Here is a 24,138-nt window from a genome sequence, read left to right on the forward strand (position 1 = left end):
CGGCCCAGTTTACACAAAGTCTATTTTCTTCAGGGTTTTTTGGCCAAGTAAGTGAATAATTAGAAATGTAATATTAGTGTATGAATATGTAAGATGTTTTTATGACATTAATGCTGTGATTTTAGCAGACACATGAATGTGAAATGCCTCTATAAACAGCAGATAGTGTATCTCCATACCCATGCACTAATCACCATACGCTAATGTCACACAGAGAAATAGTAGGCTTAAATCTTCTCCGTATATGTAAAAAATTGCTACTGGTCCCAGCTCCCACATAATTAATCCTCAGCTGACAATTTCTGTGATGTTTCACGATGTAAAACTGTGGAGTATTGCTTAATCCCACCATTTCCTGATATCAATTATCTCCATGAAGTTAGGAAGCTTGATATTTGCTGCATGCATGATGTGGTAATTAGTTGCTTTCCATGATAATCAAATAAGCAAGAAGTCTATTGTTTACAATCTTTTATTTGTTGGTTTTCAGGAACTTTCAATTAACCAGCAAACATTTTTTAGAGATCTGCCTCATCGTACTAGGGAATCTAAAGAATTAATAAAACTAGTTACTAAGTAGGCTTATCAATGGTGAATCTTTTCACCTGGTGACTTTACTTGGATGAGGTCAGTGCTGATACGTAGGCAAAGGAACCACAATTTTTAATGATTGTTTTATTTTGCTATTTTCTATTCTCTTTTCTGCAAGTTACATTAACAATTTTTAAGACAGATCGGAGTAAGTGTTTGAAATCTTTTGAGACAGAGGTATTTCCATTTTAAACATAAACTTCCTTTGTCTGTTGTAGTTGTGTTTGTGTGACTGGTGACTGGAGCACAGGTTCACGTTGATCTCTGCTCAGCTCATTCTCAGTGACATTGCCTGAAATATAAAATATGGGTTAAAGTCTCAGGGCAGAATATAGATGACAGGCTCAGTTATTGGTTTACGTGTCTACAGTGTGCACAACTGTGTCTGATTGATAATTCTCATTTAGAGTGATCTAATACACAGGTGAAAATAAAAACCATAACATGCAAAAAGGTTCTACATACATATGATCACTTGTGCATGCTTGCACACACTTGCCCGTATATCAACAGTTCACTGCACTTAAATAGTATCTCACTATGTAAAGATTCTTTGACATGTTTTGACAATGTAAGGTGTCATATAAATCTAACCTTTTTCTTTCACACAGAAAGACCCATACGCATACAGTGAAAATCTAGCAATGAGCGTAATACTACATACACTGTAATTGGTTCTTCAATCACCCATTATCATGTGCTTTCTCTGCATATATATAGCACCTTTAGCATCCTCACAAGGTACTTCCAGGTTATGAATGAGAAAAGGCCATTGAGCTCATCGAGTTCACTCCTTCCACAGCCCAAATCATAGGTTCTGCCTACACCTTCAATTTTCTGAGGGAAAATGCTGCCTAAATACTCCCTGTAACACTGTAAAGATAGATAGACACAAGTCCATTTTTAATACACAACCTTTCATACAATTATTTCCCCCTCCCCTCACAACAATAGCAGCAGAGGAGCTATTGTGTTGTGTGGGGTATTTGATCATTTCACCCTTTACCTGCAATTCCTGATCCCATTCATAAGAACATATGAAATCGGGGAAGGATTAGGCCATTCGCTCCCTCGAGCCTGCTCTCCCTTTCAATAAGATCATGGCTGATCTGATCATGGTCTTAACTCCACTTTCCTGCCTGCCTCCATAACCCTTGACTCCCCTGTAGATCAAAAATCTGTTTAGCTCGCCTTCAATATATTCAATGACCCAGCCTCCACTGCTCTCTGGAGTAGAGAATTCCAAAGATTAATGATCCTCTGAGAGAAGAAATTCCTCCCCATCACTGTCTAAATGGGAGACTCCTTATTCTGAAACTGTGTCCTCTAGTTCTAGATTCCCTCACAAGGGGAAACATCCTCTCAGCATCTACCCTGTCAAGCCCATTCAGAATCTTACATGCTTCAATAAAATCACCTCTCATTCTTTTAAACTCCAATGAGTATATGCCCAACCTGCTCAACCTTTCCTCATAAGACAACCCCTTAATTCCCAGGAGTTCTTAGTCAGGTGTTTATTCAGCTCCATTTTAAAGGTGTTAATCGACTCAGCCTCAAACATTTCTCCTCATTGGCTCGCTTCCTGCTCGGTCATAATCTTCAAAAGCTTTCTAAAAACTTAATTTTTCAATTGTGCTTTAATCCTGCCACCATCTCACCTTCCCTCATAGCCTTTCAGGCTCTGGCTTGTTGCCGCTCTTCCCCTTATGAAAGATTTTGAAATACTTCTCTCCATGAGGGTGCTATAAATATTTGTTGCTGTTGTGCTGGAAGTCTATTCTAAATGTCTACTTTCTTTGTGGGGAAAAACAATCTTTTCTTCTTCGGGTAAATTAATTAATCTTGTGTTTGCAGTGGATCGCTGCAGGGAGGACCACTGCTACAGTGTTGTAGACCGATCTCTATGTTCCATTGTAGCACATATCCCCACAGAGATCATGAGATTGCTGAATTTAACCTGTAATCTCTAACCTTGCTTGAGAGAAACTTTCTTTTGAACAGTTACTCGAGTGTTGGATACACCCTGTGCCTCACCCAACTGGTATTCTTCACATGGGAGCTGAGAGAGGACTGTTGGCTGCTATTCAAGTGTGGGTGTCTCACAAAGGAACTTGATCGTTGTCTACCCGCACACCCAAGCACCTTAGGTAAACCTCAGGACCTGGAGTTGGAGTTAATCTTACTGGGACGATGACTTCTGACCTGATCTCAGCCAGAATGATAGAGGGGGAGCTACCATTGCTCTCAGTACACATGAATTACTGAGAAGGAAAAAGCAGCTGAAGTTTTTATTTCTGGTTGCTATTCAATGAGTCCTATCAGAAGGTGCATGTTAGTTTTATGGTTTTGGCTTTTCCAATGCCTTTTTTCCTACAATTATCTTGACAGCAATTTCCATAAATAGGCCATGCCTCCCACAAACTGAACCCTGGGAATTCTCACATCTCTACTTAATTATCATAATGCTTGACATATTAGCCTGTTAAATGTTGAATATTTTAACATTTTAATCACTTTCCTCATCAGCAATAGAACATCGGAACTTAGGAATTGTGAGCTGAGAAAAGGCCAATGTCACATTAATTCGCCTTCTACCATCTGGTAGTTACATGATACAAAACTAATGGAGTTATCGACTAATCCTAGTAATCAATTCCTCTCAATTAGTCTACAACAGACAGACAGGTTGTGGAGAAATCCCTAGTGGTGGAGAGTGTTGGGAACTACAAGTCAAAAGTCACCTGTTCCTCCCAAGCATGCTACACTTAAATTGCCATTTTTAAAATTCATTCATGGGATGTGGGTGGCACTGGCTAGGCCAGCAATTATTGCCCATCCCTAATTGCCCTTGAGAAGGTGGTGGTGAGCTGCTTCTTGAACCGCTGCAGTGCTGGGGTTTGGTACACCAATGGTGCTGTCAAGAAGGGAGTTTCAGGATTTTGACCCAGTGGCAGTGAAGGAACAGCAATATAGTTCCAAGCCAGGATGATGTGTGGCTTGGAGAGAAACTTGCTGGTGGTGGTGTTCCCATGCATCTGCTGCCTTTGTTCTTCTCGGTGGTAGAGGTCACAGGTTTGGAAGGTGTTGTCAAAGGAGACTTGCTGAGTTGCTGCAGTGCATTTTGTAGATGGTACACACTGCTGCCACTGTGTGCTGGTGGCAAAGGGAGTGAATGTTGAAGGTGGTGGATGGGGTGCCAATCAAGTGGGTTACTTTGTCCTGGATGCTGTCGAGCTTCTTGAGTGTTGTTGGAGCTGCATTCATCCAGGCAAGTGGAGAGTATCCCATCACATTCCTGACTTGTTTCAAATTACTCATACTGTGTCCAAAAATACTGTCTTCTGAATCAAATCTATCTAATTTGCAATTAAAGGATTAATACTAACTGCTTCCACTATCTTCCTAAGGAACCTGTTCCATAGATTGACCTCTTGCTCACTGACAGTAACTTACTAATGCATGAGCAACAATCCTGCCTGTTTCAGGTAGACAAAGCACTGCATGCCTCATATTTGTATTTAGTGAAGGAACAACCTCCATTTGAAACCTTTGTATTGAACACTTTAGGTATGCAAACCGACTTTGACAAAAATTCTATTTTTGTCCCAGTTGGATGAGGCAGGATTGGGTTCAGGTGTGATGCTTATCATGGTTGAATAGCGTGCTGGCATTCACCTTCTAGGCTCAATATGAAGAGCTAACACTTTGAGCATGATACCAGAGAGGGAGCCTTGGCAGATTGAATCATCTCACAGCATGATTGAATGGGGGTAGGGGTAGGGGGAGGGGCTTTGGAACTCTGATGCAACTGTCCTTTGTAAAAACAGTGAACTCTGAAAATTTTGAGAATGATCATTTTTTGTTGCCTTGAAAGTATAAATCCAAACATTCTGAGCATTTCAGCAACTTAACCGTCTGCATAGATCCAACGTATCTTTATTTCCCTCCTTTTTCTGCCAGCTGTATCTCCCCATCTCTTCCATTTTTGTAGATGTTCACTCTTGCTACGGAACAGTTGCATGATCATCAGTTACCTTCCACTAGTCTAGCAAAATGTATGAGTCCTAGCATCAAAGCTGCAGGGAAGATGTCAGGCATACTGCAATCTCTCGGCTCCTGACCTAATTATAGCCTTGGTCCAAACATGGAGAAAATAAATGAACTTAAGAGGTGAGGTGAGAGTGACTGCCCTTGATATCAAGGCAGCATTTGACCGAATGTGGCATCAAGGACCTCTAGCCAAATTGAAGTCAATGAGAATCAGAAGGAACTCTCCACTGGTTGGAGCCATACTTAGCACAAAGGAAGATGGTTGTGATCATTAGAGGTCAATCATCTCAGCCCCAGGACATAACTGCAGGATTTCCTCAGGGTAGTGTCTGAGGCCCAACCATTTTCAGCTGCTTCATTAAGGATCTTCCTTTCATCATAATGTCGGAAGTGTGGATGTTCACTGATGAGTGTACGATGTTCAGTTCCATTAGCAACTCCACAAATACTGAAGCAGTCCGTGTCCATATGCAGCAAGAGCTGGACAACATTCAGGCTTGGGCTGCTAAGTGGCAAGTAACATTTGCACCACACAAGTGCCAGACAATGCCAATCTTCAACAAGAATCTAACCATCTCCTGTTGACATTCAATGGCATTGCCATCGCTGAATCTCCCACTATCAACATCCTGGGGATTACCATTGACCAGAAACGGAATTGGACCAGCTACATAAATACTGTGGCTACAAGAGTAGATCAGAGGCTGGGAATTCTGTGGCGAGTAACCCATCTCTTGACTCCCCAGAGCCTGTCCACCATCTACGAGGCACAAGTCAGGAGTGTGATGGAATACTTTCCAGTTGCCTCGATGAGTGCAGCTCCAACAATGCTCAAGAAGCTCGACACCATCCAGGACAAAGCAGCCCACTTGATCGGCACCCCACCAACACCTTCAACATTCACTCCCTCCACCACTGAGTGTGTACAATCTACAAGACACACAGCAGCAACTCCCCATGCCTCCTTCGACAGCACCTACCAAACCCACAGCCTCTACCACCTAGAAGGACAAGGGCAGCAGACACTTGGGAATGCCACCACCTGCAAGTCGCCCTCCAAACCTCACAGCAATTTGACTTGGAAATATATTGTTGATGTTTCACTGTTGCTGGATCAAAATCCTGGAACTCCCTTCCTAACAGCACTGTGGGTGCACCCGCACCAGATGGACTGCAGTGGTTCAAGAAGGCAGTTCACCACCACCTTTTCAAGGACAATTAGGGGTGGGCAATAAATGCTGGCCCAGCCAGCGATGCCCAGATCCAATGAAATGAATAAAAAAAACATTTTTCTTGTAATGTGGTGACCTGAACTGTACACTGCACTCTAGCTGTGACCGAACTAGAATTTTATACATAAATAAAAGCAAAATACTGCAGATGCTGGAAATCTGAAATGAAAACAAGAAATGCTGGAAATACCCAGTAGGTCTGGCAGCATCTGTGGAGAGAGAAGCAGAGTTAACGTTTCAGGTCAGTAACCCTTCATCAGAACTTCTGATGGTTGTGGTCTATTCCCTTGCCTTGTTTGTCCTCTCTAAATGCATAAACCAACACTTCTCCAGATTGAACGCCATTTGCTAGTTTTCTGCCCACCTGACCTGTCCATTGATGTCTTCCTGCAATCTACAGCTTTCTTTCTCACCATCAACCACGCAACCAATTTTTGTATCATCCTCAAACTTCTTAATCATGCCCCTCAACATTTAAGTCTGTCTTAGGTGTTGATTGAGAGATAAATGTTGACCATGACATTTGCGGAAATTCCCTTCTTTTCTTCAAATACTGCCGGAAGATCCTTTACATGCATCTGAGACAGCAAAAGGGGCCTTGGTTTAATGTCTCATACGAAAGATGGAAACTGCTGATCGCCGACTTATACTTACCTGTGGATGTCAGGAATGTCTGAACGTAATCAATCCAGAAGGAGCACTCTGCTGTCTTCAATCTTTTTTTATTTTTCAGAGCAGATGCAAATTCTTTGTAGTTACTGCCATCGGTGCTGTCTAAGAAGCTGGGCCATGGTGGAAGAGTCTCACCAGCGGAGTTTCTGGAGAAGGTAAAGGGATAGTTGGGGTTGCTGGAAAAACAAAATTGGAAAAGAAGTACTTTAAGAATAGAGTACAGGGATGATTTGCTGAGCTTGTATTACCCGTTTGTATCCTTGCCGACTGGCCACACGCATCAGGAATTCGAAGATGCATCACCTCACGTGAATGAAAAATTACTCTCTATTTCCTGCATCACTACTGAAACTATACATATTGGGTAAATTGATCGAACTGATGCTCCCAATGAGGATCCATGTTCAAAGGGCATGCATGCTCGAGGATCGATTTTAAGTTCTATAGTCTTATCTCTGAGCTGCATTGTCATTAACCATGGCTCCCTCATGGGAACTTGGGCTTCTTGAATTTACCCTGTTGTGTTATCAGACAGTCTAGTCAATCTACAGTTTTATTACACACGGGGAATCAAACGCAAGAGTTTCTCTGTAGTACAGGCTAAGGGGTGGTGGTGGGGAAACTGCATTATTACCATTGATGAGATAGTGTAACTAGAGTGTGATAGGTTTACATAGATAGTTTCCATTGTAAATGTTGACATTATAATTTATACTGGAAAAAGTTGACAAGAAGTGCATGAGGCATAAGATTTTAAAAATAATATAGATAGTAACACTCAATGCACAATAATAATTTGTGTTTATATAGCAAGTTTAACATAACAAATATCACAAGGCACTTCACAGAAGGGATGAGATGAATGAAAGCATGATTGAAAAGATGGGTTTGGAGGAGAATTTTTGTTTATTTTAAATGGGTTAAAGAGTCTGCCAAAGTAACAGAGAGACTTTCAGATGAATGTATTAGTGGTCGGCTGTTAGTATCCTCTGGGATAATTCCAGAGCCATTGAGATTTGGTTCAATGTCCATTACAGGAGAATATCACAGCTTCAGCTTCACTCTGCCTCTTCCTTTGCCTCTCCCTCTCTTCCTCTCCCTCTCACCTTGCCTCTTCCTTTCTGTATCCTTTCTTTCTCTTTCTGTTCCTCTCTTTGTGCCCCCTTGCTCTGTCTGTTTGGCATTTATCCTTCACTGGGAATGTGATATTAGTGAATCATTACATCACTTACCCCGATTTGACAAAGTTGGCAATGTACTGGATGATTGTGAGCGACAAGCTCCGCTCCTGCACCGTGAACAGCTGCTCTGACTCTGGGTGGAAGGGCAGCCCGAAAATAAACTGTACATCTGAAGAAAGACTTGCACTGAAATAGGAAAAGAACACATTCCTGTGAGTACAGGTTAAAAAATAAGTGCTGTCGGCAATGCTCCGCCCAGTATAGAACTGACCAGGCAGACTAGTTTGTCCATAGTGGCCCATTAATTGGTCTCAGCACAGAAGGGGTAGAAGTAGCTCTTGATCACTATGTGAGGGCCGACTGGAAAATCCCAGTTGACATCATTCAATTGGCCATAAGAGGCCGTTAACAAGCTGAGTCAGCTACCCGCTGCGTGTAGCCCTGCCTCCTCCCCACCTCACCTCTGGGAAATTGGCCCAAGGACAGGATGGAGCTGGGGAACTGGCATGCAGGGCTGGCAGAGCTACTTTTAGCTCCCTTCTGCCTCTGTTTCCGGCCCCAAATGGATTATGGATTAGAAACTGGACTGAAATAACGACATTCGAGCTGCTGTACATAGTTTTAAGATGTTCTTTGCACTTTTTAATTTGCACTATGGGTAGGTAGAGGTTTTTAATCACCATTCTCACTGATGATGTTTTATTCTTTTTTTACTGGGGGCTAAAATTCCAGTCATATCTTTCTAACTCAACAATACTTAATCTTCCACAATGTTCAACTGAGTTGAAGACTTGACTGCTACTCCCTCATCTGGAGAGGCCAGCATAAGTGAAAATAAACATTGTCTTATGTGCATTTCTTCTCTCCCCTCTCATCCCCAACTCCTCTCTTTACCAATCACAATCTTTGTGCCACTATTTATGGCCTCTTCTAAACTGTATTCTTTAAATGCCTTCTAAGTTCCAAATTTGCTTTCCAACAACCTCGCTCAACAAGTTAATCTGATATGCGTCATTGGTGGGGAACCTTGCTCACTGCTTATATCGCACAATGCAGATATGCTGCTTGTGATCTTTGATATGTATTGGTGGCTGGCTTGCTGTAAGATTATACTTGCAAAATTGCCCTTCCCGCCCTCCCTGCCCAAGACTCATCCCAGAATTGTCTCTACCCTGAAACTCCTGATCTATTTCAGTCTTAACCTTCGCTTGCTTCTAAAGTTGAAATCACCCAACCACTGCTCCATAAAATATCCAGTCTTTGTGATTATTGTTTTCAAACCTGGTGGTAAACCTTGGCCCCTAATTTGGGTTTTCATAAAGTAAGCTAGCACCTTTAGGAGAGAAGTGTTTTTGAAGAAAAATGATACTGAGACGAAAGCAGACAGCTCCAGCTGAGGAGCTAACACCCACACGGGTGCAAAGAGCCAAATAGTTGACCCCATGCCCGACCATGCTACATGTTCTATGATACTAAATCTCCCTTTCACTTCAGAAGAATAGGCTTCTTTCTCCCTTTCCATCATTGGTTCTATGGACAAAATCTTGATTTCTCACAGTTTATGAGAACCTCATCCCAAACTAACAGTGACTTTTGCCATCAAAATCCTTCAGTTACAAAGACATATTTCTTCTCTGAAGGTGAACTCATGAATAAGAAGGACGAGTTATTTTCAGGAAGTTGCTCAGATTCCTCTATGATATCCAACTGAGCAGTGTGGGTTCACTGTACGTGGCAAGGCCAGAAATTCTGAACTCCTAAGACTACTGGCCAACCATTTTTCCCTCGAATTTGAAGAAGCAGAAACAGGGTTAGAACTAGACTCTGACAGGATATTGTTAGCAAAGATACAACTGGAATAGAGGAAATTTGAATTAGAAGGTGGGGAAAGAGAGAGAGAAACGCAGAGACAGGAGAAAGAAAAAGAGGAGAGGGAGAAAGAAAGACAGGAGAGAGAGAACGAAAGAACCTTCCAGAAGGAAGGTGAAGAAAGACAGCTAAGGTGGCTTGAGCTAACTGGGGGGGTGATAGATAACCCCAGTGAAAGCATGGAAGATACAAGTGGTGTGGGGTTGTGTACTGAATTGTTTACATTCTCCCAACTAATCCCAAAATTCAAGGAGGGAGATGTGGAAGCATTTTTTGTGTCTTTTGAAAAACTGGCAAGGCAGCTAAAGTGGCAAGTTGAGGCTTGGACTCTCCTGCTACAAAGCAAGCTAATCGGAAAAGGCCATGAAGTTTATACCATGTTGCCAGATGAGAGTTCATCCAATTATGAAATGACAAAAAATGCTATCCTTGGGGCATATGAGTTAGTACCGGAAGCCTATCGCCAAAAGTTTAGAACCCTCAAGAAGCAAGCTACTCAAACATATCTGGAGTTTGAGAGAAATAATAAGCTGGCTTTTGACCAGTGGCTGAGGGCTCTGAAAGTACAGCTCAGCTATGAAAATCTCAGTGAGGTAATTTTGCTAGAGGAATTTAAAAACTCTCTCCCACTCTCCATAAAGACACATGTAGAGGAACAGAAGGTTCGTAGAGCCCAGCAAGCTGCAGTGCTGATTGATGAGTTTGCTCTCATTTATAAGTCGGTACCCCAGGAGAAAACCTTTCCTAGTCACCCCACAAATCTGAAAAGGACAAAGGGTGGGAAGGTGATAGAAGCCCAAGCAGTCCTAGGAGGGAAAGAAAATCAGGAGACACAGGGGGCCCTCGTGCAGCCAAAAAGGAAGGTGCTGTAAGTAGGAGTGAGACCCGGAGACCTATGTGCTTCCATTGTAATAAAGCAGGGCATCTAAGGGCTGACTGTTGGAAACTAAAGGGAAAACCTGTAGGGTTCATCAGGGTACACCCGCTAAATGAAGGAGAAGGGACCCTGATGGAAAGCACAGCAGAACAAGCTGTGGCTTTAACTGCAGTAAGAGTCAGACCCAGGAAACCTACTGCTGCAACTACAGGCAAATTTAATAGGATTCTTGAGGGTTATTAGGGTTTTGTGTTTGAAGGGAGAGTAACCCCATACCCTCGAGTGGGGCAAGCAAGCCCATAGTAATCCTCAGGAATACAGGGGCTACTAGATACCTTCTGCTGGGAAAAGGTCTGACCTTTCCCCCAGAGAGTGCAGTAAACACCAGATTGGTGGTGAATGGTATTGGAGGGCAGTGTGTGCCCGTACCTGTACACCGGGTGCACCTGGAGTGTGACCTAGTTTCGGGACTGGTGTCAGTAGGGATTGTCCCTAGTTTTCCTGTGGACAAGGTTGACCTTCTCCTAGGTAATGATCTGGCGGGTGCGAAGGTGGTAGCTTCCCCAGTAGTGAAAGAGAGATCGCAGGTGGTCAGAGAGACAGGGCAGGAGACGGTCCCCTGCAGCTCCCTGCATGTGTAATGAATCAGGCCATGATCAAACCTGCTCCCTCAGAAGAGACTGAATTGGCACTGCAGGCAGATGACCATGAGGTTTGTCTGTCTTTGGAAAGTTAGAAGACCCAGGGAATGAGTTAATGGATCTTCCCTAGCTGAGGCTTAGCGAGCGGACCCAATATTGCAAGAGTTAGCACAGGCTGCCCAGTCTGGAATTGAAGCAGACAGAGTTACTGATTGCGAGTATTTAAAGAATGAGGTACTGATGAGGAAGTGGAGTTCTCCTCACAGACCTGAGGACAAAGAGTGGACAGTGGTTCACCAGTTAGCGGTGCCACAGAGGTACCAGAGAGAAATATTAAGAATGGCCCATGGGACTACAGTGGCTGTACATGACGGTATACAAAAAATCAAAGCCAGCATAAGATAGCAGTTTGACTGGCCAAAACTCAACAAAGATGTGGTAGAGTACTGTAGGAGTTGCCAAATGTGCCAGGTTGAGGGGAAACCCAACCTACAGTGAAATTGGCATCCCTAAGTCCTGTATCGGTGTTTGGAGGACCCTCCAGCAAGGGCTGGTGAACCCTAAGGAACCCATGCCGAGAACAAAAGAGGCCTGACAGGTACAAGGCTGGCAAAAGTTAGAAAGGAAAGGGGAAAAAGAGGCAGTTTAGTTTAGTGATACAGCACTGAAACAGGCCCTTCGGCCCACCGAGTCTGTGCCGACCATCAACCACCCATTTATACTAATCCTACACTAATCCCATATTCCTACCACATCCCCACCTGTCCCTATATTTCCCTACCACCTACCTATACTAGGGGCAATTTATAATGGCCAATTAACCTATCAACCTGCAAGTCTTTGGCATGTGGGAGGAAACCAGAGCACCCGGAGGAAACCCACACAGACACAGGGAGAACTTGCAAACTCCAGACAGGCAGTACCCAGAATTGAACCCAGGTCACTGGAGTTGTGAGGCTGCGGTGCTAACCACTGCGCCACTGTGCCGGAGGTTAAAGGAAGAGTGGGAGGAATCCCAAATGAAAACCTGTACTGTCCGGTCAGTCAACCCAAAATGTTTGAAAAATTAGAGTTCACATCCTGTTATGTAAATGCGATTACAACCAGGTGAGAAAGGTGTCTCCCCCTTGGTGAATCCTTGCTCATCGCTTTCCAATTATAAGGCAAAGGAACCAGCACAAACAGGTTTTCTTGGGTTGAATGAAGAAAGGTTGAAATGTATTAAACTTAAACTCTAATTTGGTTAACGCCTATGTATACATGACGCACCCACGGTAGCATGCATACATGCAAACAGAGACAGAAAAGAGCAGAAGAAAAATAAAGTGGAAAAGTTTGAGGTAATATCTGAAGAGTTTTTGTTATGGTTCTTCGAGCTCGCTGTGGAGTGCTTGATTGTAGGTAGATCTTGCTTTTCATTGGGGCCCAGTATTTTTCTTAAACTTTGTTCGCTGTAGGAGACTTTTCTCTCTTGGGGTTCATGTATCTTTAGTGAATTCAGAAGCTTGTGAGAAAGAGATGGGAGCAGACAGGAGAGATCTTCTCAATCCAGGAGCAAACAGACACTCTGAGTTCAAACTGTTTGTACAATTCAAAAAAAACCCAGGTTGCCAAGCAGGTTGATAATGTGACGAACTGGTCTGACCTCGTCTTGGATTATATCACCTTAGCAGTCTCTGGAATGCTTCTCGTACACACAATACCTGGTGATCAAGGTTCATTGTGGATTGAATGTGTCAGGGAATGGTCCTTTGTCCTTCTAAGCACTGTCTAGTAATATGCAAATGTCTTTCCAGCCATGGCTGATCTGTTTAACAAGTCCTTTCTTCACCCCAGTAACAGTTTAAAATTGATGTTCATGACAAAATTAATGTGCCTTATTCTTGGCAGGTGGGGGCTAGTATGACAATGCAGACACTAGAAGGACCCCACCAGAGTTGCTAAGAGCATGTACAGGATCCTGCAGAGACAAAGAAAGTTCTCAAGATGGCAGAGAAACTGAGAGGGTGATGCCTCTCCTAGTCGTAGTGCCGCAGGGGTGTGCAGTAGAATCTAGAAAATTACCTGCAAGCAGGAGTGTCCCAGAGAACAAAGGGAAGATTAGCAATGAATTCTCCCCACATTCAGGAAAAAGGGGAACCAACCATCCCCCAAGGCGAAATGCCCTTGCATGACTCATTAAAGCACCAAAAGGGAGTTATGAGTGGAACCGCCCACAGCCGCCACCCATGAGCAGAACTCCAACCTAGGGCTAATTAAATCTAACCCTCCCCCCTGCAGACCTCAACAGGAACAAAGACACCCTAGGCAGTCCAGGAAATGTGCAAACTGAAAAACTTCCCCAAAAACCATATGTTTATTGGGATGTCAAAAAGGGCAGTTTAAAGCAACACTGCTACCAAGAAAAGACAGGCTATAACAATTTTAGGATTGCTGAATGAATGAGAGAGATGCATGTGTGTTTTCCTGTAACTACTCTTCTCTCTAGTCCCTTTTAATGAAATGCTCTTTTAAAAAAATGCTGGCTGTGGAGGTGTCATGAAGACCCCACCTGCCAAGAATGAGGCACATTAATTAAGTCACACATGAACATTAATTTTAAACTGTTGCTGGAGTGGAGAGATGACTTGTTTAAAGAGATCAGCAGTGGCTGGAAAAAAAATTGCATTCTAAGAGACAGTCACCTAGGGAAAGCCAATAGGAACTGCTCACTGATTCAATTAACTGAGATTGATCTGGGCAATGGTGATCCGCATCTTGTCAGTGTAAGAGACAGCACTACATCCCACCACCCACCCCAACACCTACCAAGAGCTTTGGAATCCAGAAACACAGGATTTTGTTTAAAAAGTGAGTCACATGGCTAACTGCTGGCCCTGGTCTGGTTTTGAACTGCTCACAGGACAGCTTGGGTCAGACTGCAGATTGCAACTGAACTTGGAATAAGACAGCCTCCCTCTCTCTCTCTCTCTCTCTTTCTCACTAATCTCCGGATCCACTGAAGTCACTTAAACCTCAAGAGAGAAAAGACTCCTATATCGAAACAAGTTTTAAAGTGTGCACTGGGCTCCAATGAAACAGCAAGACTTATCGGCAACCAAAGACTTGACATCGAGCTCAAAGGACTGTAAATAGAACCCCAGCTATTGCCTCAAAATTTTCCCCTTTATTCTTTCTACTTCTGTTTCTAGCTGTGTCCAAGAGAGTGTGGGAAAATGGCGCACTGACACAGAACACAAAAGTCCGAGTGTATCAAGCCTGTGTCCTCAGTACCTTGCTCTATGGCAGCGAGGCCTGGACAACGTATGTCAGCCAAGAGTGACATCTCAATTCATTCCATCTTCGCTGCCTCCGGAGAATCCTTGGCATCAGGTGGCAGGACCGTATCTTCAACACAGAAGTCCTCGAGGCGGCCAACATCCCCAGCTTATACACACTACTGAGTCAGCGGCGCTTGAGATGGCTTGGCCATGTGAGCCGCATGGAAGATGGCAGGATCCCCAAAGACACATTGTACAGCGAGCTCGCCACTGGTATCAGACCCACCAGCCGTCCATGTCTCCGCTTTAAAGACGCCTGCAAACGCGACATGAAGTCCTGTGACATTGCTCACAAGTCGTGGGAGTCAGTTGCCAGCGTTCGCCAGAGCTGGCCTCAGCCATAAAGGTGGGGCTAAAGTGTGGCGAGTCGAAGAGACTTAGCAGTTGGCAGGAAAAAAGACAGAGGCGCAAGGAGAGAGCCAACTGTGTAACAGCCCCGACAAACAAATTTTTCTGCAGTGCCTGCAGAATTGGCCTTTATAGCCACACCAGGCGCTGCTCCACACACCACTGACCACCTCCAGGTGCTTACCCATTGTCTCTCGAGACAAGGAGGCCAAAGAAGTGTTTATCGCGTATACACGCTAACGTCGTTGCAACGCATATTCGTATTCGTTAACCGAATTAGAGTTTAAGATGAATAAACTTCCACCTTTCTTGTTTAAATCTAAGAAAACCTGTCTGATTTGATTTCTTCGCCTTACAATTGTAAAGCATTGAACAAGGAATCACTGAAGGGAAGCTAAAAACAGTGTTTTTAAAATTAAACCCTGTTATGGTTAAACCAGGAAAAGGCTGAGAGGGAACCCCTAGGCCCCTTTCTCACCTGGTCATAACAGTGATTATGTACAAAATGAGCTCAGCTGCTTCAACAAGAGTGCTTCTTCAACAAAAGAACTAGCAACCGTCTCTGCATCTTTTAGCTCGACAGTTCTAATTGAGGAGTAAGATTAAAACAGATACAAGTTTAAGTCTATCCGGATCCAATCATTCATCGAGCTGTCAAATAAATCCCTTCTCTTTAGCACTAAAAGCACCAGCATCTTTGCAAAGTCCCAATGAGAAGTTTGACAGTAAACCTGGAACATATTAAAGAGCATATAGAGAGGGGGAAACTGAAAATGTACTTCTAATTAAGCAAGCCAAAGCAGAAAGGAAAGATATAAATTTTAAACTGTAATGTTGAACAGATATATTCAGAAGGAGTTTACTCAATGGTTGCTAAATATTTGGAAGAATCTGTACGGACTGGTTGGTAGAAGAAGCAAAAACATTGGGGACATTCAAGTTGCAGCTGGGTGCTTTCATGGAAGAGAGGGGTAGTAGGGGTGAGCTTTGGTGGATGTAATGGCCATTCCTTGTCTCCCCACTTCTAACCCATTTAACTCCACTTCATTCTGTGTCCACCTGTGAGAAAAGCCCTCCCTTAAGTTGCTTACAACTGCACTCTGAAAGTCTCCATTGCCTCGCCTTCGACCCTCCATTCACTGCAATAACGTTCACCTGTTGTTCTGCAAAACCACTCTCTCACATCGATCTACAATGGCCGCATCTCAGCAAAGTCTTCACTGTCTATCAACCCTGTTGTTACCATTGGTACAGCGCATAAATCCAAGGAGAACAAACATGAGTTCACCTGGCACACACCTGACTTAGCCAACTATCACCATACTGGGCTGGACCAGACCGACCACACCATTCTTTTTACCAACACTGCCTAATACTCTAGGATCATCCTGGAGGAAGCTAAACCTGCCGCTAAGCACCCCTCCCTTCACTCCACACTTTTACCTCTGACAAGAAGGGTGAGGAGCAAAACAAGCTTCCCTACAATCCCACTTGAACCCTTGCTCTGAACCCTGTCTCTTTATCTCTCTCTCTGTCTCTATTTTCTCTTCCACACCATTTTGTTCCAAGTTTATCTCATCATGTCCCACTTCGTGCTCCCTTGATTCCTTTCCCACTGAAGTCCTGACCACTCAACTTCTCTTTCCAGCCTCCATGTGGGCTGATATGGTAAGAGGTTCCGTTTCCTCAGCCTTCCCTTTCAAAACTGCCATTATCAGCCCAGCTTCGTAAAACACTTATGACCCTCTGTCCTGATAAACTATCAAACCATCTCCAACCTCTTTCCTTCGTCCTACTGTAAGATATGTAAACATAGAACTCAGCTGCTCGATCAATAGTGTTTCTTAATCAAAAAAAAACTGGCAACAAATTCAGTTTCTGCATCATTTAGCTTGTCCGTTTTAACTGAGTTGTAAGAATTGAAAGCAGGTACGAGTTCAGGCCTATCTAGATCCAATCACTCATTGAACTGTCAAATAATGACCAACCATCCCCCGATGCAGCAGTCCTTGAGTGTGTTGTTGCAGATCCTAGCTCATTTTTCCTGCAATGCCTGGTTTGAAGTGCTCCTAGCAGATGTCACCACTACCACCGTATTGAAAACCCTAACCAGCGTCATCAACAACATTCCCTGTGTCTGTGACCATGCCAATTTTCCTTCCTCATGCTCCTTAACCTATCCATAGTCTTTGACTAGCGATTGTCCTCCAACACTATTCTTCAACTCAATGGGATTGCCCTCACTCTTATCTATCTGATTGTAGCCAGAACATCTAATCCAAGCCCCACATTGCCACCGTAGGAACCCCCCACCTAAGAATCCAACATTCACCTTCCCTTTTTTTTTAGAATTAGAATTAGAACATTACAGCGCAGTACAGGCCCTTCGGCCCTCGATGTTGCGCCGACCTGTGAAACCATCTGACCTACACTATTCCATTTTCATCCATATGTCTATCCAATGACCACTTAAATGCCCTTAAAGTTGGCGAGTCTACTACTGTTGCAGGCAGAGCGTTCCACGCCCCTACTACTCTCTGAGTAAAGAAACTACCTCTGACATCTGTCCTATATCTATCACCCCTCAACTTAAAGCTATGTCCCCTCGTGTTTGCCATCACCATCCGAGGAAAAAGACTCTCACTATCCACCCTATCTAACCCTCTGATTATCTTATATGTCTCTATTAAGTCACCTCTCCTCCTTCTCTCCAACGAAAACAACCTCAAATCCCTCAGCCTTTCCTCGTAAGACCTTCCCTCCATACCAGGCAACATCCTAGTAAATCTCCTCTGCACCCTTTCCAAAGCTTCCACATCCTTCCTATAATGCGGTGACCAGAACTGCACGCAATACTCCAGGTGCGGTCTCACCAGAGTTTTGTACAGCTGCAGCATGACCTCGTGGCTCCGAAACTCGATCCCCCTACTAATAAAAGCTAACACACCATATCCCTTTCTTATACATGTTGCCCCTTGGTGGCATTAGGCTGTTGACATCTAATGATGACGACCTACTCCACCTCTCTACCTTTTCTCTTGATCTGTCTCTATGTTGCCAGACTGCATGTCCCATATCCAGTTGTGGCTGAGCTGTAATTTCTCCAGCTAAACATTGAGAAGACCGAAGCCATTATCTTCGTTCCCTGCCACTAAGTTTGTACACACAACATTGAATCCACACCCCTCTCTGACAGTTGTATCAGACTGAATCAGGCTGCTTGTAACCTTGATATCCCACTCTGATCCTGTTGTTGAGGTTTTGCTCCCATTTACCAAAAATTACAAAGACTGCCTGCATCACTTCCATTACAGCATTCACCTCAATCTCTCAGCCCATGTGATGCTGAACTCATAATTCATGCTTTTATCATAAGAACATAGGAAATAGGAGCAGGAGTAGGCCATTCAGCCCCTCAAGCCTGCCCCGCCATTCAATAAGATCATGGCTGATCTGTCCCAGGCCTTAACTCCTCTTTCAGGCCTGCTCCGCCTAACCCTCAACTCCCTGAGATTTCAAAAATCTATCTACCTCCTCTTTAAATACATTTAGTGACCTAGCCTCCACAACTCTCTGAGATAGAGAATTCCAGAGATTCACCACCCTCTGAGAGAAGAAATTCCTTCACATTTCAGTTTTAAATGTGTGCCCCCTTATTCTATAACTATGTCCCCTAGTTCGAGATTCCCCCACTAGTGGAAACATCTTCTCAACATCTACCCTGTCAAGTCCCCTTAAAATCTTATATGTTTCTATAAGATCACCTCCCATTCTTCTGAACTCCAATGAATAAAGGCCTAACCTGTTTAGCCGTTCTTGATAAGACAACCCCTTCATCCCAGGAATCAGCCTATTGAACCTTTTCTGAACTACCTCCAATGCTAGTATTCTTTCTTTTCTTTTCTTTTCTTTTTTCTTTCTTTTGGGTCTCCTTATCTCGAGAGACAATGGATACGCGCCTGGAGGTGGTCAGTGGTTTGTGAAGCAGCGCCTGGAGTGGCTATAAAGGCCAATTCTGGAGTGACAGGCTCTTCCACAGGTGCTGCAGAGAAATTTGTTTGTTGGGGCTGTTGCACAGTTGGCTCTCCCCTTGCGCCTCTGTCTTTTTTCCTGCCAACTACTAAGTCTCTTCGACTCGCCACAATTTAGCCCTGTCTTTATGGCTGCCCGCCAGCTCTGGCGAATGCTGGCAACTGACTCCCACGACTTGTGATCAATGTCACACGATTTCATGTCGCGTTTGCAGACGTCTTTATAACGGAGACATGGACGGCCGGTGGGTCTGATACCAGTGGCGAGCTCGCTGTACAATGTGTCTTTGGGGATCCTGCCATCTTCCATGCGGCTCACATGGCCAAGCCATCTCAAGCGCCGCTGACTCAGTAGTGTGTATAAGCTGGGGGTGTTGGCCGCTTCAAGGACTTCTGTGTTGGAGATATAGTCCTGCCACCTGATGCCAAGTATTCTCCGAAGGCAGCGAAGATGGAATGAATTGAGACGTCGCTCTTGGCTGGCATACGTTGTCCAGGCCTCGCTGCCGTAGAGCAAGGTACTGAGGACACAGGCCTGATACACTCGGACTTTTGTGTTCCGTGTCAGTGCGCCATTTTCCCACACTCTCTTGGCCAGTCTGGACATAGCAGTGGAAGCCTTACCCATGCGCTTGTTGATTTCTGCATCTAGAGACAGGTTACTGGTGATAGTTGAGCCTAGGTAGGTGAACTCTTGAACCACTTCCAGAGCGTGGTCGCCAATATTGATGGATGGAGCATTTCTGACATCCTGCCCCATGATGTTCGTTTTCTTGAGGCTGATGGTTAGGCCAAATTCATTGCAGGCAGACGCAAACCTGTCGATGAGACTCTGCAGGCATTCTTCAGTGTGAGATGTTAAAGCAGCATTGTCAGCAAAGAGGAGTTCTCTGATGAGGACTTTCCGTACTTTGGACTTCGCTCTTAGACGGGCAAGGTTGAACAACCTGCCCCCTGATCTTGTGTGGAGGAAAATTCCTTCTTCAGAGGATTTGAACGCATGTGAAAGCAGCAGGGAGAAGAAAATCCCAAAAAGTGTGGGTGCGAGAACACAGCCCTGTTTCACACCACTCAGGATAGGAAAGGGCTCTGATGAGGAGCCACCATGTTGAATTGTGCCTTTCATATTGTCATGGAATGAGGTGATGATACTTAGTAGCTTTGGTGGACATCCGATCTTTTCTAGTAGTCTGAAGAGACCACGTCTGCTGACGAGGTCAAAGGCTTTGGTGAGATCAATGAAAGCAATGTAGAGGGGCATCTGTTGTTCACGGCATTTCTCCTGTATCTGACGAAGGGAGAACAGCATGTCAATAGTCGATCTCTCTGCACGAAAGCCACACTGTGCCTCAGGGTAGACGCGCTCGGCCAGCTTCTGGAGCCTGTTCAGAGCGACTCGAGCAAAGACTTTCCCCACTATGCTGAGCAGGGAGATTCCACGGTAGTTGTTGCAGTCACCGCGGTCACCTTTGTTTTTATAGAGGGTGATGATGTTGGCATCGCGCATGTCCTGGGGTACTGCTCCAATGCTAGTATATCCTTCTTTAAATATGGGGACCAAAACTGTACACAGTACTCCAGATGTGGCCTCACCAACACCCTGTACAGTTGTAACAAGACTTCCTTATTTTTAAACCATAACCCCCTAGCAATAAAGGCCAAAATTCCATTTGCCTTCCTACTTACTTGCTACACCTGCATGCTAACCTTTTGTGTTTCATGCACAAGAACACCCAGATCCCTCTGTACTGCAGTATTTTGTAGTTTTTCTCCATCTAAATAATAATCTGCCTTTTTATTCTTCCGACCAAAGTGGATGACGTCACACTTTCCCACATTGAACACCATCTGCCAAGTTTTTGCCCACTCACTTAACCTATCTATATCCCTTTGCAGATTCTTTATGTCCTCATCACAACATGCCTTCCCACTTATTTTTGTATCGTCAGCAAATTTGGATACACTACACTCCGTCCCTTCCTCTAAGTCATCAATATAGATAGTAAATAGTTGAGGCCCTTGGACCGATCTTTGTGGCACCCCACTAGTTACGGCTTTCCAACCTGAAAAAGACCCATTGATCCCGACTCTCTGCCTTCTGTGTGTTAGCCAGTCCTCAATCCATGCCAACACATTACCCCCAGTACCCTGAGCTCTTATTTTGTGCAATAAACTTTTATGTGGCACCTTATCAAACGCCTTCTGAAAATCCAAATACACTAAATCTACTGGTTCCCTTTTATCCACTCTGCTTGTTTTATCCTCAAAGAACTCTAACAAATTTGTCAAACATGATTTCCCTTTCATAAAACCATGTTGACTCTGTTTGATTGCATTATGTTTTTCTAAATGTCCTGCTATTTCTTCCTTAATAATGGACTCTAGCATTTTCCCAATGACAGATGTTAAGCTAACTGGTCTGTAGTTTCCTGCTTTCTGTCTCCCTCCTTTCTTGAATAGAGGTGTCACATTAGAGGTTTTCCAATCTGCTGGTACCCTAACGGAATCCAGTGAGTTTTGGTATATTATGACCAATGCCTCCACTATCTCTGCAGCCACTTCTTTTAAAACCCTTGGATGCAGGCCATCAGGCCCTGGTGACTTGTCTGCCTTTAGTCCCATCAATTTGTCCAGCACCTTTTCCCTCGTGATAGACATTGTTACAAGTTCCTCCCTCCCATTTACACCTTGTTCATCTATTATTGTTGGGATGTTTATAGTGTCCTCCACCGTGAAGACCGATGCAAAATATTGGTTTAGGTTATCTGCCATTTCCCTGTTTCCTGTTATTAATTCCCCAATCACATCCTCTAAGGGTCCCACGCTTACTTTAGCTACTCTCTTCCTTTTAATATACCCATGGAAGCTATTACTGTTTGTTTTTATATTTCTTGCCAATTTACTCTCATAATCAATTTTCTCCCTCCTTATTAGTTTTTTAGTCTTCCGCTGCTGGTTTCAAAAAAATTCCCAATCCTCTGGCCTACCACTCGTTTTCACCGCATTGTACGCCTTTGATTCTGATTTGATTTTCTCCTTAACTTGCTTTGTTATCCACGGGTGGTTCATTGTTCTCTTCGAGTCCTTCCTTCTGACTGGAATAAATGTTTGCTGAGTGCTATGAAATATCTGCTTAAAAGTCTGCCACTGCTCATCTACTGACTTCTCCTGTAGTCTATCTTCCCAGCCCGCTTTAGACAACTCTTTTTTCATACCCCTGTATTTGCCCTTGTTTAAGTTGAAGACACTGGTTTGAGACCCGAGTTGCTCACCCTCAAACTGAGTTTGAAATTCTACCATGTTATGATCGTTTCCCCCTGGAGGATCCTTAACTATGAGATCTCTTATTAATCCTACCTCATTACACAATTACCAAATCATCTCCAAACTTGATTTATCAAATGTTTCCCTGGTTTGTCTCCTTGCCTCATCGTCTGTAAACTTCATCTCATCCAAAATTCTGCTGCCCTTGGTATGGGAGATGAACACCTGCTTGGAGGAACCTAGACCAGGTTATGCAGGAAAGATGCCTGGCCATTACCCATGTCCTTGCTAATCTATATTAACTCTCAGTCCCCTCATGTCTCAAATTTAAAACTCTTGGGGGAGAAATTCACAATTGCCTGTATGACCCACATGGATTTCCTTATTGAAACTATTGAAGAAACCCAGCAACCCGCGGTACTTCCTGCCCCCAGGGAATTGACGTAATCTGCATAGCACTGCCTGAAACAGCACTGAACAAACACATTTTTCTCTCCTTGTGTTCAAATCCCTCCAAGACCTCGCCGCTCCAATCTCAGTAAGACCATCTAATGTTGCAATGTCTTGGGACTTTACATTCCTCTGACTCTGGCCTGCACTGCAATCCCCATACTTCAACTGTCCCTCCCTTAACCTGCCTTTCTCTCTGTCTTCCTCTCTTCCTTTGAGACCCTCATTAAATCTGCATTTTTAACAAAGCTTTTGGTCAACTCCCCTAATATCTCTTTTACCTTGTCATTATCTCTGTGAAGCATTTTGGGATGTTTTTCTATATTACAGGTAATAAATAAGTGCAAGTTGGAGTTTAGGGATTATTGAAATGCTAATTAGAGAGTGAGACTTCAGGGACAAAACCAGAAAATTACCCTCAAAGCCTCAGTCTCTCACTGGTAGTTCAATAACCCTTCTTTTCCAAACAAGCACTGTGACAGGAATTTCATGCTTGGGGATCAAAAATCACTCCCATTTAAAAGGAATTGACACTTTTGAATTGATATTGGGATTGATAAATAACCTATCAGTACTTTGACCTCAGTTTGACTCATTGTTAAATGTTTTTTCTGGCTTTTAATGTGTTCCTGATTGCTTTAGTTTAAACTTTTCATCTCACCATATTGTTGCTCAATTTTAATGCAAAATTCCCCTTCTCTCCCAGAACTATGTGGAAACAGTAAAGATAACTATCACTCAAAGCCCACACAATAGGCTCTAATCCTCATGGGATGTTTCCCAATTCTAACTCGCTGTCCCAAATCCCAACTTCAGCAATATTTTGCTTCCTTTACTTGGCCTTTCATTGTGTCTGCTGCTTCATGTCTGGTTTGCCGTAAAATAAATTTCTCTTTATTCATCGGCTCTAAATCGGCCTTTTCTTTTATCTTTCAAATCAAACCAGCAACTGAAGTCTCAGATTTTTCAATCTATTTTAGTTTGCTTTCTTTCCTATTTTTTGACTTAATTTACATTTTTTAGAAACCAATGGGACCAGTACTTGGCACTGGTAGTGTTGAAGGACATTGCATTGATTCCATGCATAATAGAACCCCACAGCTTGAGACCAGCTCAACACCCCAATTATATAGTATGTTATATTATGCCTCAAAATACCTGTGGCACTCAGTGCTAGCACACCTGCTGTTCACTAGGTTTATGGTGTTGAATGTTATTCAAATTGGTGTCCTCCCCATAATACAACAACAACTTATATTCATTTAACGTCTTTAACACTGTAAAATGTCCTAAGGTGCCCCACAGGAATGTTAACAAACTAAAGTTGACATCTAGCGACATGAGATATTAGACATTGTGGGTTTTAAGGAGTTCCTGAAAGGAGGAGAGACCTGTAGAGAGGCGTCGAGGTTTAGGAAGGGAATTCTAGAGCTTACGACCTAGGCAGCTTAAAGCACAGTGCCAGTGGTGGAGCAATTAAAATAGGGATGCTCATGAGGCCAGAACTGTAGGAGTGCGGAGAACTTGGAGGGTTATAGGGCTGGAGGAGATTACAGTGATAGGGAGTGGAGGAATTTGAAAACAAGGATGCATTGCCAGACTGGGAGTCCAT

At 43.7% G+C, this 24,138-nt stretch overlaps 1 protein-coding gene across 1 annotated transcript in view; it reads right to left on the reverse strand.

The window, feature by feature from the left end:
- Window positions 1–495: 495 nt before the first annotated feature.
- Window positions 496–24,138, reverse strand: part of tg (thyroglobulin) — a 532,338-nt gene continuing 508,695 nt past the window's right edge. The window contains exons 53-55 of the mRNA XM_068032631.1: window positions 7,778–7,912; window positions 6,528–6,721; window positions 496–883 (exon numbers count right to left, since the gene is read on the reverse strand). Coding sequence (XP_067888732.1) covers window positions 780–883; window positions 6,528–6,721; window positions 7,778–7,912 — 433 coding nt within the window. The 3' untranslated portion in view covers window positions 496–779. The remainder of the gene's footprint in view (window positions 884–6,527; window positions 6,722–7,777; window positions 7,913–24,138) is intronic.

Source organism: Heterodontus francisci, chromosome 5, assembly GCF_036365525.1.
Source record: "Heterodontus francisci isolate sHetFra1 chromosome 5, sHetFra1.hap1, whole genome shotgun sequence".
Lineage (NCBI taxonomy): Eukaryota > Metazoa > Chordata > Chondrichthyes > Heterodontiformes > Heterodontidae > Heterodontus > Heterodontus francisci.